The 15,303-nt window shown below is 40.6% G+C and overlaps 1 protein-coding gene across 10 annotated transcripts in view; it reads right to left on the bottom strand.

The window, feature by feature from the left end:
• Positions 1-11,478: 11,478 nt before the first annotated feature.
• The window catches only part of LOC134220566 (signal peptide peptidase-like 3), a 149,900-nt gene continuing 146,075 nt past the window's right edge, over positions 11,479-15,303 (bottom strand). For all 10 annotated transcript variants that reach the window (XM_062699659.1, XM_062699651.1, XM_062699650.1 and 7 more), the window contains one exon: positions 11,479-12,775. In XM_062699659.1, coding sequence (XP_062555643.1) covers positions 12,707-12,775 — 69 coding nt within the window. In that variant the 3' untranslated portion in view covers positions 11,479-12,706. The remainder of the gene's footprint in view (positions 12,776-15,303) is intronic.

Below are 15,303 nucleotides of genomic sequence, written 5' to 3'. Positions count from 1 at the left end.
GCCTTGAAATCAACGAACAGATGGTGCGTTGGGACCTGGTATTCACGGCATTTTTGAAGGATTTGCCGTACAGTAAAGATCTGGTCCGTTGTCGAGCGGCCGTCAACGAAAGCCGGCTTGATAACTTCCCACGAACTCGTTCACTAATGGTGACAGACGACGGAAGATGATCTGGGATATCACTTTGTATGCGGCATTAAGGATGGTGATCGCTCGAAAGTTCCCACACTCCAGTTTGTCGCCTTTCTTGTAGATGGGGCATATAACCCCTTCCTTCCACTCCTCCGGTAGCTGTTCGGTTTCCCAGATTCTGACTATCAGTTTGTGCAGGCAAGTGGCCAGCTTTTCCGGGCCCATCTTGATGAGCTCAGCTCCGATACCATCCTTACCAGCTGCTTTATTGGTCTTTAGCTGTTGAATGGCATCCTTAACTTCCCTCAAGGTGGGGGCTGGTTGGCTTCCATCGTCCGCTGAACTGACGTAGTCATCTCCTCCGCTGCCTTGACTTTCACTGCCTGTACTCTCCACGCCATTCAGATGTTCCTCGTAGTGCTGCTTCCACCTTTCGATCACCACACGTTCGTTCGTCAAGATGCTCCCATCCTTATCCCGGCACATTTCGGCTCGCGGCACGAAGCCTTTGCGGGATGCGTTGAGCTTCTGATAGAACTTGCGTGTATCTTGAGAACGGCACAGCTGTTCCATCTCCTCGCACTCTGCTTCTTCCAGGCGGCGTTTCTTCTCCTGAAAAAGGCGGGTCTACTGTCTCCGCTTCCGTCTATAACGTTCCACGTTCTGCCGGGTACCTTGCTGCAGCGCGACCGCCCGCGCTGCGTCCTTCTCCTCCAGAATCTGTCTGCACTCTTCGTCGAACCAATCGTTCCGTCGACTTCGACCCATATACCCGACGTTGTTCTCCGCTGCGTCGTTAATGGCTGCTTTAACTGTGCTCCAGCAGTCCTCAAGAGAGGCCCCATCGAGCTCACCCTCTTCCGGCAACGCTGCCTCGAGATGCTGCGCGTATGCAGTGGCGACATCAGGTTGCTTCAGTCGCTCTAGGTCGTACCGCGGCGGTCGTCGGTACCGAACATTGTTGATGACGGATAGTTTTGGGCGCAGTTTAACCATCACCAGATAGTGGTCAGAGTCGATGTTAGCGCCACGATATGTCCTGACGTCGATAATGTTGGAGAAGTGCCGTCCATCAATCAGAACGTGGTCGATTTGTGATTCTGTCTGCAGTGGTGATCTCCAGGTGTACCGATAAGGGAGGCTGTGTTGGAAGTAGGTGCTACGAATGGCCATATTCTTGGAGGCGGCAAAATCAATTAGTCGTAGGCCGTTTTCGTTCGTCAGCCGGTGAGCGCTGAACTCTCCAATAGTCGGTCTAAACTCCTCCTCTTGGCCAACCTGAGAGTTCAAATCTCCTATGATGATTTTGACGTCGTGGCTTGGGCAGATGTCGTACTCACGTCCCAGCTGCGCGTAGAATGCGTCCTTATCATCATCAGTGCTTCCGGAGTGTGGGCTATGGACGTTGATTATGCTGAAGTTGAAGAACCGGCCTTTGATCCTCAACCTGCACATTCTTTCATTGATCGGCCACCACCCGATCACGCGCCTTTGCATATCGCCCATCACTATGAAAGCTGTTTCCAGCTCGTGTGTGTTGCCGCAGCTCTGGTAGATGGTATGATTACCTCTAAACGTTCGCACCATTGATCCCTTCCAACAAACCTCCTGCAGCGCTACGATGCCGAATCCACGGTCCTTGAGCACATCGGCTAGTATGCGTGTGCTCCCGATGAAGTTGAGAGATTTGCAGTTCCACGAACCAAGTTTCCAATCTCTAGTCCCTTTTCGTCGCAGTGGTCTTCGCCGATGGTTCCGGTCCGTACTCTCTTGTTGATTGTTCATTGCTTAAGATTTTTTAAAGGCTGGCTTGCAGGGCCTGACACCAAACCCCCTAAATTTCCGGAGGACCATTCCTCCTTATTTCCGGTGGACCATGGTGCACAGTTTCACTTAGAGTCCCTCGCTGGCACTCGGACGATGATCAGCCGCCCCTAACATGGAGAACAGACGCTGTTGTGAGCCGATCCTGACATGGAGAACAGACGCTCAATAAGATTTGCACTTCCGGAGAGGAGCAAACCCCCCCTTCCCTGTCAGCATACGACCATAGTTCCCACCGGGGTTGGTTACCCGATCTTCCCTAAGGTTGCTCGTATCCCGGCCAGCACCGCGGGGAGGTAGGGATAGGAGTTGCTGGGTAAGAGGCTAAGGACCGCGAGATGGGGTCTATTTTATTCCTTCAGGTACCTGATACCTGATATACATAAAAATGAATTTCTGTCTGTCTGACCTTTATAGGCTCGGAAACTACTGAACCGATCGGCGTGAAAATTTGTATGCAGAAGTTTTCGGGGCCGGGGAAAGTTCTTAAGATGGTTTGAGACCCCTCCCCCTTTGGAGGGGATCCCATAAAAATAAACAAGAAATTTCTGCATAGCCCGAGAACTAAACAGTGAAATAACCAATTTTATGCGAAACGAAGTTCGTCGGGTCTGCTAGTTAATAAATAAACACAAAACAGAGATTACTGTCAATAAGCTGAAACAATGGATGTAATACTCAATGCTTGCTATGCAGCATTTACTCTATGCGGAGATAGCTGACTGCGCGTTATTTTCGCGGATCCATCCAAATTTTTCTTTTTCTCCGTAATATGAACCATAATAACAATGGGCTAACCTCTTCCCTCTCCCTTTAGCGTTACGTAATCGACCTTATACTTGTGACAGATATATGATACCAATATCACTGTACAGCATAAAATCATATGTCTGTCACCCAGAATCACGCTGGTATCACGATAGCACGATGATTTCCGTACCCTGCCCTTCGACCGTTGTATTGTACGAAACAGAACATAATTTGTTGTTTTGAAATGTCAAATACGCCGTTGACATATGAAATAAAAACAAATATTTGCAAGCTGACTGAGTAAAATTCGTTTTCCGCAATTCCGGATTATATTTTCCACAACATTGGCAAAATAATTATTCGTAATCCCATTATTTGCTACAATTATGCTCTGAAGATGTCTTTCCTATTGATTTTGCCAGTTCTTGGGTTGTTTCCGGGAAGATCTACCGTCACTTTTGCATGATAATCAATGGTTTGAGTTCTGCATCGTGTGATTTCGAACATTATGTGCAAGGATTTCATGGGTTTAATTGGAACGAGGTCTGGGGATTGGGAAGTATGCGGGATCTTTGATTTGCCATTAGTCAGCATCTACTTTTTTAGATGGGAAGAATGTTTTGTACAAATTCAAAATTGGATCTGTAGTGTTTGTAGAGGGAGGGAGGAGAGGAGAGGGGGATCTCGTGGAGGTAAAAGTGGAGTGCAGAAATAAACGGTAGTCAGGGTGAAGTAAATAAGTGTTTAAAAAAAAAACCCGGAGTTCCGTGTCCGAATAAACCTGTTACAGGATTTATTACCCAATTGAACGGTGCTGGCTTTATCCTTCAAAATGTCCAAATGAATTAAACGATCAGTGCCGTTTGCACTGAGGGAAGATCCATTAATTACATAACGCAAAAATTGTCCATTTTCAACCCCTCTTAAAGTTTTTTCAAGTCTCTAAATTTTTTGTATGGATTGTCACACTACGGGCAACCCACCATCCCACTTCCAAGCGATAAGTAATTCATGGATGCTCAAATCGCCCCAAACCATAGAATAGAGTGATTAACGTCCGCAGAAATAATTGCCCAGCGGAATATTTGCAAGAACTCGCATATTTCTGCTAAAATACCTATACGAAGAATTGGAAAACAATGACGTTTTCATATCGACGAATAAACTGTTGACGCGAATTCACAATTTGTTAAAAAAATATGGGTAAATATTGTGTAATACTCATAAAAACTATAATAACAGTTTATGATTTTTCAAAACAAACTGTCAAATAGATACAACAGTGGAAAGAAAAGATGTGTGTCATCTTGTCACTGTACGCGTACAGCGTGATACGAAAATCATTGTGCGGAAATCATATGTCTGTCGATAGTATTACCTTCAATTTTTTTTATTAGCTCGATCGATTCTTTGGCTTATTGTAGATCCAGTTAAAAACCGAACTGAGCTCTCGCGACAATCACATTTTCTCCCATTTCCGAATGTCGCAACTGCATCGCGAGTGGTGCGCAGGATGGCGCACGGCTGTGGCATAGATGCGCACTACTCGCGATGCAGTTGCGACATCCGGAAATGGGAGAAAATACGATTGTCGCGAGAGCTCAGTTCGGTTTTCAAGTGGATCTACAATATTTAAGTTCAACTTTCCCAAAGCACCCATATTTTTGACACCTCTAAGTATTTTTAAAATACAAAACAGAAATCGAGAATGTGCTTTTTTATTTAGATTGGCCCGATTTTGAACGAACATCGGGTAAAATTGAAAACAAAACCCGAAAAAGTGCTGCACGTGTCAACCGGCATGGAAAATTCACCCGATGTTATTTAATTCAAATACAGGAAAATAGGCAAATTTTATCTTGAAAACAGTACTTTTCGATTTTTTGTTTTAAATTTTCAAAATACTTAGATACGTCAAAAAATATGGCTTCTTTGGGAAAATTAACCCAATATAAAATAAATATCGATTGGCGAATAATTTTTTTTTTACTGGAAATGTCTATTGAATACATTACTTCAATCTTCTTCTTCTTCTTCGATGGCTCTACATTCCAACTGAAATTTGGCCTGCTTTTCAACTTAGTATTCTATTAGCATTTCCTCAGTTATTGATTGAAAGCTTTTATATGCCCGCCATTACATGAGTATGTATCTTGTGTGGCAGGTACAATGGATACACTATGCCCAGAGTGTCGAGAAAGTTTCCAACTCGAAAACATCCTAGACCGGACCGAGAATCGAACTCGCCATCTCCGGATTGGCAATCCCACGCCTTTGCTCGCAAGGCTACTGGAGACATTACTTCAATATCATTTTTAAAACGACTAATTTAAAACAAAAATCGAAAAAGTGTTATTTTTTTTAAATTGGCCCGATTTTAAACAAACATCGGGTGAATTTTTCAGACCGGTTCACACGTGCAGCACTTTTTCGGTTTTTGTTTTCGATTTTAAAAATAGTTAGAGGCTTAAAAAATATGGCTTCTTTGAGAAAGTTGACCTTAAGGTGAAGGTGGGTTGAGTACCAAAACAAAGCTTTGAAAGTATTTGTACAATAAAAACTGTCATATACTGTAGTAGTATTGGTGTCGTATTAAAAAAAAACAAAGAATATTAGTACGGTGGTTCAAAAAACGACCCAGCACCACCACGCTCACTCGATTCCGTCCCATGCTCCGAGTGTCCTCCAAAAACCGATTTGAACAAAAAGTGGTTGAGCGCATGCTGGTTCAAGTTTGTATGAAAACTAGTATGGAAACTAAACCTTTTATTACACTGGCAACAGTGCCTCCCCTCCATACGCTGACGAAAAAGGGAATCCACATAGCTGAAAGCAACATTCCAGAGGCTTCACTGAAAGAAAACCGCACCGCAGAAAAGATCCATTGATTACGTAACGCAAAAATAGCATATTATACCCCACTCACCCCCATGAAACACTTTTTGTATGAAGCATCTGCGATAGTGTAGACTAGACTAGACTAGCAGTATCTGCCCCTCTTGCGATAGATATCACAGACAAATTCTGGGTATTTTGTTGAATTGCATGTTTCACTGATGCCTTCTGAGAAGCCTAATTATCATGCTAAAGATTCGCTACCTCGATTAAAATCGACTCGCAACTATTGGATCGACCATTCAATATGGATTGTCTATGGAATTGAAGCTCTTGAATATTTCATCCAGTCATATGGTCTCCCCCCTCGCCAGGGCCCAATGACGAAGCACCACAATCAGAATAATGTTAAATTCAATCTCGCCATATAAACTGTCATACAAGCCTGAAACGACTTGTGCACGGTAAGCCGGTAAGGTTCAAACCAGCCCAAACCATCGGATGACACCCAAATTATAAATCACAATCGACTGAGCGGGACAAAAATTATTTTTTGAGCCATCCTAATTATTAGTTTGCTGCTGCCGGTGCCGTTGTTTACATTCGCTTCGCGATCAGTTTTTAATCGTTTTTTTCGGGCAAAAATAGCAGTATATATTAAGTTTTCGGTTTAAACAAGTGACTGATTTCGAAAAGTGATGTTTAATTTGCATTCCATCAACATTTCGGGCTCCTCATGTGCGGAGAAGTGAGTGAAAACTTGATTTTTTCAGTGCCCTTTGGCACGAAACTGCTGATTTATGATATTATTCGAGCCGAAATGCATGGGACTCTTTGGATAAACATGTTCATTATCACGGGAAGTGAATAAATATGCTGTGAGCAGGTTAGTAATTTGAATATTAAACTTTTGTTCGATGCTGTTCGATGCATTCGAATGTTGGTGGGAGAGGAGTGCGGGAGGTGTGGGGTTGGTCCGTGGAAGGTCCGGTGCCATATTGGCGGCCATCGTGGTACTCTTCCAACTATGTCCTTAAGAGCAAGATTACCGGTGGTGAGTTTAAGCCGTGTGGCAGCGCAGTATCATTACTTGACACTTTACCGGTCGCTACTAAACGCGCTGCTGTAGCGCGACTGACAGGTGACCAAATTTGGTAGCGCGATAAGAGCGCTGCTATTTGATGAACTGTTAACTGTCAAACGTCACCGGTACCAAATTGAGAGCCGAAAATAGTGACCGATACGGAAACGAGTGACGAAACTAAAATGAAAGCGCTGCACGGGTGATTAAAATGCTCGCGACCGATAATGATGCTCTAAATAAGCCGAAGAATCGACTGAGACAATAAAACGAGATACAATTTTTGACGGAGGTCAATTCACTTCGGGGGCCCTCCTTAGCCGTGCGGTAAGTCGCGCGGCTACAAAGCAAGACCATGCTGAGGGTGGCTGGGTTCGATTCCCGGTGCCGGTCTAGGCAATTTTCGGATTGGAGATTGTCTCGACTTCCCTGGGCATAAAAGTATCATCGTGTTAGCCTCATGATATACGAATGCAAAAATGGTAACCTGGCTAAGAAACCTCGCAGTTAATAACTGTGGCAGTGCTTAATGAACACTAAGCTGCGAGGCGGCTCTGTCCCAGTGTGGGGATGTAATGCCAATAAGAAGAAGAAGAAGAAGAATTCACTTCAGTTTGAAAGAAGAACATACATATGAAGGCTATAGAAGTTATGTCAGATACAGTATCCCCTCGCTTATCCGGATTTCACTAATCCGACGACTCGTTAGTCCGGATCTCGTTAATTCGGAATTTTCCGGATTAAAAATATAAACACCCATTTAAACACATTATGCTGTCAGTTTTCAAATTTGTGCTGGGATTTTGTTTTGATTCATTTGTACATTGACATAAATTCAATCATATCCATTATGTATGGCACACATAAATTTTGACTATAGCATTTCCCACATAATAACTATGTGGATTCGCATAGCATATATGTGGAAACACACATAACCGTTATTAATTAATGACCTTTATGTGAATTCTCCTATAGCGGGAGGTTATTAACGCACACATAAAATTTATTTGTAAATTTCTTTAGATTTTTGCCAATAAAAATGTGTTGATTTTTATTAGTGTATGGATTTGACAGTCGGATTACCGAGAGTAACCTCGATAGTCCGGCCATAGATTTGTCGGATCAGCGGGGGTATACTGTACAACATATATACACGTTATGGGGCCCTCCTTAGCCGTGCGGTGAGACGCGTGGCTACAAAGCAAGACTATGCTGAGGGTGGCTGGGTTCGATTCCCGGTGCCGATCTAGGCAATTTTCGGATTGGAAATTGTCTCGACTTCTCTGGGCATGAAAGTATCATCGTGTTAGCCTCATGATATACGAATGCAAAAATGGTAACCTGGCTTAGAAACCTCGCAGTTAATAACTGTGGCAGTGCTTAATGAACACGTTATCGCTAGTCTAGTTGAAAATCGAAATGGGGACTAGCGAAGTTGGATTTTTCTCGCAATCCGTACGTTAAACCTTCGCTAGTAGTGCGCTAGTCTAATTAGGCGCTAATTGGACTAGCGCGCCACTAGCGAAGTTAGGTTTAACGTAAGGATTGCGAGAAAAATCCAACTCCGCTAGTCCCGTATTCCGGTTTTCAACTTAATCGAGTACAGTGATCGTTCGCTAATTGGGGCACGACCTCACCCCAACTAGCGAATGCCGTTCGCTAATTGGGGAGTTTTGACAAGCGTCAATGTTGTTTACTTTTTGCATTAAACAAAGGAAAATATTACGCGCCAGAAAATATCGATCCCGCCAAACACGGAAACAAAACGTCATCGCGTTTTTGACATCACATTCTGACGTTTAGCTGCTTTTTAATTGGGTTTCGCCCCAATTAGCGAACCCCCAACTAAAAAGCGCCCCAACTAGAGAAACCCCAATTAGCGAACGTTCACTGTATATTATATCTGCTAAAAGCAATCCATAAGACAGCTGCGATCAGCTGACGATTTTTGTTTACCTTGATATTTTGACAGATTCTGACCGGACTGACAGAACAATCCAAAGGAAATTGTTAAGCGCGGTTTACACCAGAAGTGAGTTTAAATATCGAAAAAACACATTTTTTTGACTAATTTTCAAAGTTACTTCATCCTTACACAAAAAATATTTTTTTCTCGTTCGGAAAAACTTGCATACTACAAAAAGCTATTTATAAGAAATATTTTCATAAAAAAAGATCCAAGAAATGTTGTTCTGGGGCTGAGATATTGCAGTTTTAGTAAATAGTCAAAAAGTGTACAAAATCGGTACTTTTTCTTTACATGTTATAATTTCATCAATATTGCACCAATATTTTAATTTAAATTAAAAACAATTCAAAAGCAAATAAAAGGGAATATTTTCAAGGTAACATAGCTTTTCTTTCCGATAGAGTTGGTTACCTGAATTACAGGATTTGGTGGGAGTATATGGATGGAGTCAGTTATTAAATGATATCACACCCAAAAGATAATATGTAGCAATATTTTTTTTTTTTTTTTTTTTTTGTTGGGGCGTAGAACCACTGCGTCCATTGAGTTGAACTTTTGTGGTATACCCCTGATTACTCTTAACTATCTATTCGCATCTTGTAGGTTGATCACCATTGTCAAGTAAACAACCTAAGACGCGTCTTTTCCCAGTCCGGTATAATTGAGTTAATAAAACCCACTACCTTTCCAGGATTTGCAGTCCAAATATCTCCTGGTTGCATAAAGCCACTATTTAGAAATTTAGATCTACCCTTGTACAATGCATCGCAACTGCAAAGCAGATGTTCCGAGGTTTCACGTTCCATGTTACAGAAACGACAGATATCACTCTGAATCTGGCCAATATTTTTCAAGTGATATCTGCTCAGGCAGTGTCCCAGTTATTAGGCCAGTGAAGGTGCAAAGAGCTCTCTTGCTGAGCTCCAAGAGCTTTTCAGTTACTTTAACATTGGGAATTATAAATCTCTTTGATTGAGCACACTTTTCGGCAACCAACCAGTTGGTCACCAACCTTTTATTGCTTCCCAGGATTTCAATCCCATGTTTATAGTACAGTATGATATACCGCAGAAAGGTTCTGGGCCAATAAACTGTGTGTTTGAACCTCGTTTTGCAAGCTCGTCTGCCTTTTCATTACCTTCAATGCCACAGTGTCCTGGAACCCAGTACAGATTTACGGAGTTCTCTTGGCACACTTTTCGCAATGAAAGAATGCAGTCCCAGACAAGTTTTGATGTACATTTAAAGCTACTCAATGCTTTGAGTGCCGCTTGACTATCTGTGAAGATACAAATATTTGCATATCTATATTTCTTCTCTGCACAGATATTAGCACATTTCATTATAGCAAAAATCTCCGCTTGGAACACAGTTGGATAGTTTCCCATTGCCACTGAGATCGATTGTTCCTATATTTGAGCCATCTGTGTAGAATTTTATGGAACCGTCCCGAACAGTGGGACCTCCGACTTCCCAGTCCATACGTGATGGCTCACGTATGTAATAAGGAATGTCATAGTTCTCCACAGGTTTCATCCAGTCTCCACTCATATTCATCACTGGCCCATATTGAAAATTTTGTGAGATACTCAAGTGGCCCACTAAATCGCCTGGCTTGAATAACTTCAATCGTTTAAGTTTTTGCATATTCTTTTCCGCTTCTAACTGCACGAATTCATACAATGGTAGCAGATTTAGAATCGCATCTAACGATTTTGAAGGAGTGCTACGCATCGCTCCCGTTATAGCAATGGACACTAACCTTTGCAGTTTTGTCAGCTTCTTCTGTGCAGTAGCCTCTTTCGTTTTTGGCCACCATACAAGAGTAGCATATGTCAGTTTTGGACGAATAATGGAAGTATAAATCCACTTTATCATTTTTGGTCTTAAGCCCCATTTTCTTCCAAATGTTTTAGAGCATATCCAGAAGGCACTAGTTGCCTTTCCGATCGCACACTCAATATGAGCATTCCAGTTTAGTTTAGAATCCAGAATGACTCCCAATATACTCCCAATATACAGACTGTAGCAATATACAAGTAATCAGGTTTACTATGATCTTTTTATTAGTTTTGATTCAATCATAGGATGCTTTTCACGGTATACAAAAAACAAGGCAGGCTCAGCACGTATGTAAACATTCAGTTTGAACGTAAACATGTGTCGTCACTACTATCTTCGCGATAAAATATGCGTCACTCTTAAAGTGTAATATACAGAATCGAAGAATCAGAAGGAATCAATTTTGGCTGTTACGCCCTTTTCAAATGTTGGTCTAGAATTGTCGCTTCCTTGCGGTAACTATCAATTCTGTGCTTCATTGTGCTTTGTAAAAAAGCTCCATTCTACTCTGAGCTTAGGTAGTTCGTCTTACCGATAAAAGCCAATATAAATCAATTAATGAGATTTACGTTACCATAAAAACATGCACATTTCTTGGAAGAACTGTCAAGGGTTAGCAAAGGTCGCAAAACTTACCTACTTAAATCACACTTACAGTAGCACACCAGGAGTAAACTTTATGAATTGGGAAAATTGCTTTATTAATAGCAACGTGCTGCTATATCAATAATATTCGCAAAAGGGATGATTTCGGCTTGATATTTTCGTTTTTATCATGTACGTGCACAAAAATAAGAAACAAAACAATTGACGTTCTGATTCTGTGTTTTTGTTTGTTATTTAACTCTAGTATTGTTGATAGCATCTGAAGCAAAATTCCACAAAACTTGATGTAATGACTGGTACATAACTGATATCACCTATTTACGAGACAAAAGCGTTATTTTGAGGAATTTCACTCAAGATGGCTCTTTTGCCACATGAATTTTTGGCTGGATAAAGTTTAGGTTCCTTAGAGTTATAAAAGAAAACAAATGAGTGGTTCAATGTTCAAAAACGATTTTATTTCGCTAATCCAAACAGACTTTTCTATGTTTAAAAAAATCATAAGGTATACATTCGAGATAGGCATACACATAGAGTGCAAAGAATAGAAATTATACAAAATTATCACATTTTTATTTATCCTTTAACATCGTTACTCATGTTGTCTGTATGTGTGTGTGATTTTCCAGCTCCAAGTATAGGCGATAATGTCGTGCTTTCCTCAGAATTGGACTAAATTTTTAAAAATGTTTTTGTTTTATATTTAGACATACAGAAATTATTCGTTTGGGCAGCAAAATGCAACAATATTGATGACTTGAGTTGGGTTCGCTGTCACATAGTGGATTCTATTGCCTCCAAACAGCTTCAGTTCTCATAGCACACGATGCTTTCGCTTCAGCTTTTCATTCACACACATTCTAAGCCTACTAATAATTTGACTTAACTGGGCGCTTTTTTGCATGATTATTTCAGTTCAAAAAATGTACATGAAGTAAGAGCATTTCTATTTGTCGGCATTCGTAAACGTATTTGAACATAATGAGGACGTAGCCACTTGAAAATAGCGAAACAAGTGGTACCTTTAAACTAGAATGAAGCTTGTGAACTGTTAAATGATTTATGTGGCAAACAGAACTTTGTAATAAAAATAACTAACCACGTGTATACTATTTGATGATCGGTGGAAATACAGCCTGTTCATATAACGAACTTTATAACATGATATAGAGTATCTTGATGTCAAAGTTCACATGTCTTATTTTCATTTCATATGATATCCTGTAAGAAACCTCGTAGTCTGAACAGGCTATTAAATGAAAAACAAATCACGGTACATACATATTACGTTGATGCTGTTTGCTAAATGAACTGTAAGCTTCCCCATACACTATAGCTGTACTATGCTTCTGATTCGCATATGATTCTTATATTCAGTTAAATGAATAGTATTACATAATTTGTTCGGTTTATACTGCAGCGGGTTTCTATAGGAGTTTTATCTTAATCCTCGAATGCAACATCGTTCTTGTTGCACTAAATACATTCATATCAGAAAAATCCTTTGTTTTCCTCATGCAGTTCTTATATGTATACAATCTTAATGCTACAATCCTTGTTTCTAGATTTTGTAATGTATTTTTTTCCTTTTCAACGTAGCCTTAATACTATTGTATGTCTCTGCTTATGTTTTATCCATTAAGGAAAAAAATGATAACTACAGCTTAAACTTCTAACTGCTTGGATGCTTGCTGTATGATGAATGGTTCACTCCACATCCGCCTCAAGTCACCCTGGAAGAGGTATTTAGGAATAAATATAATGAATTTAAAGGTAGGAACAGCAGTAAAAAAAGATCTGTGTTATTAAGTTAAAAAAAAACACATATTTTTCGAAGCTTCCAACTATCCAGGTTTTTAAGCTATTATGTCCACTATATTTTTTTATAATTGAAGAATAGCAATCTATTACCGTGGACCCCCGTTAATTTGACCGTTTTTAATTTTGACGCCGCGTCCTTTCAAGATACCCAGTATTAAATGTAGTCGTGGGTGGTATACGTGTGCATTAGACTGTCCCAGACTTGTATGGGAAGAAAAAAACAGTTGTCGAATTCTACGGGGCACCCCCCTCCTTCATAAAACCTAGAATGAACAATTGACCTTTCCCGTCAAAAAAAATTGATTCGCTCAATCGATTCTTAAGGTGAATCGCGTTGGAGTCCAATTAAAAATCTACATAGCGCTTAAAAGGGCACATAACTCGAAAAGTAAACGACAGACAAAAGCGGAAAGTAGTTTTTCACCTTTGCTCACTTGCAGCATACACGAAAAAAGGATTTCCAGATGTGCTAACCGCCTAAATATTTACATTTGTGCGAGCAAAAACGCGAGGTGAGGGATAGCACGGCCATTGTGGCTGCCATTTTTGGACGCCGCCGTAACTCACCTTAAGCCCCAAACGCAATACAACGGAACGGCGACGGAAACGGCAAATTTGACAGAAAATATATGGGCTAACTGTCAAATTTTCCATTTCCGTCGCCGTTCCGTTGTATTGCGTTTGGGGCTTTAATTTTATTTAAGGTCAACTTTCCCGAGGAACCTATATTTTTAGTATTTTTGGAATTTGAAATAACAAATCGAAAAAGTGCTGTTTTTCAAGGCTGGTCTAACATTTGTACGATTTTAGACAAACATCGGGTGAATTTTTCAGGTCAGCGCTTTTTCGGTTTTTGTTTTCGATTTTAAAATTAGTTAGAGGCTTAAAAAAATATGGGTTCTTTGGGAAAGTTGACCCTAAGTAAACCAAATAATCGACTAAGACAATAAAACGAGATACAACTTCTGACGGGAAAGGTCAATTTATTAATTTAATAGAATACATGAAGTCATTTTCCGCTGGCGCTGTTTAAGATGTGAATAATTTTGACGCATGGCAAAACAAATTCAAGTTTCAAGGCTACTCTAATGTGATCATAAAATCAGTTCACAGCCTCTGTCATTGTTGATTCACCCCACCAAAATCGGGCCAATGTTAGGCGAAAATTAAATTGCAGCACTTTTTCGATAATTTATTTTAAATTAATCCGGTGTAAGATGGAGGAGTGTAGCGAAGCAAAGGCCGACAACTGATCAACTTAAACGTTGGTAAGAGCACCTCGAACAACTTCTCCATGTTTCGACGCCCGACCAACCATCAATATATCGGCAAGAGTCGCCAAGGGTGCGACGCATTAGCGGGGTCAACTCCGAAGCTCCAGTATTTCAGGAGATTGAAGCAGCCATCCGAAGCATAAAATCCAACAAGGCATCCGGAGTCTATCGCATTTCAGCAGAGATGCTCAAAGCTGGCCCCATGCCGTCAAAAATGCCGTCAAAAATTATATCTCATTTTATTGCCTAAGTCGATTCGACCCCGCATAATTACAAACCGTAAATGGACATTTTCCCGTGCGTTTGGCCACACTATCCTTTACTGTTGACAACAGTAAAAGAACAATCTCATGTAAAGTTTCAACAGTTTGTGGTACGGTTATTTGACAAATAACAGTATGTTGAATGGGTTGTTAGGTTATGTCACCATACAAAATCGGCTGTTTTCGCGTGCAAAATTTTCGGTCGACAGTATGATAAAATGTTGACATATAATGCAGGAAATATAAAACTTTTTAGGAACAGCATGTTGTATATTGACATTTAGTGATGATGTCTAGTAGTTATGGTTGAATCGACCGAAAAATATTTGATAACCGCAACGTAAACTGTGAAGCTATATCTTACATCGTAATAATGATTCTGACCATATAACATGTTGTTTTTTATTATGCGGGACGGAAAAGGTCAATTGGCAGGGCATCATGTTACTGCACGCAAAAACTTACTTCAATCGCTTCGCTAGAGTAAGACTCATGACAAATTTCCATTCTGCAGCACTAGATGACAAGCAACAGGTATCAGCATCGCCTTTCGTACTTAACACATGGTAAAACATTCATTTTTACTATTAAAATATGTATTTTAAAAATATGTAGCATGGTTGCCTATTATGGCCACCCCTGGGTCCATAATACGCAACATCGAGTTTGTTTACATAAGTATTATGGTCCCCCCATTTGATTGACATGTTCCATTTCCACATGTTCCTGTTGCCTATTATGGACCCCCCATTCTGTGCAAGTAATGGACCCTCTAGCGCGTTTACATTCATAAATTAGTTAATATAACAAAATTTCAGTCTCCCAGTGCAAAACAATTGTATGGAACTACTACCCAGATAAGTGAAGCAACTTTAACCTATGGAAGTTTGCAGGAAATTGTAG

Source organism: Armigeres subalbatus, chromosome 3, assembly GCF_024139115.2.
Source record: "Armigeres subalbatus isolate Guangzhou_Male chromosome 3, GZ_Asu_2, whole genome shotgun sequence".
In the NCBI taxonomy this organism is placed as follows: domain Eukaryota; kingdom Metazoa; phylum Arthropoda; class Insecta; order Diptera; family Culicidae; genus Armigeres; species Armigeres subalbatus.
Note: the sequence above shows the minus strand (reverse complement) of the source record. Positions and strands in the feature narration are given on the sequence as shown.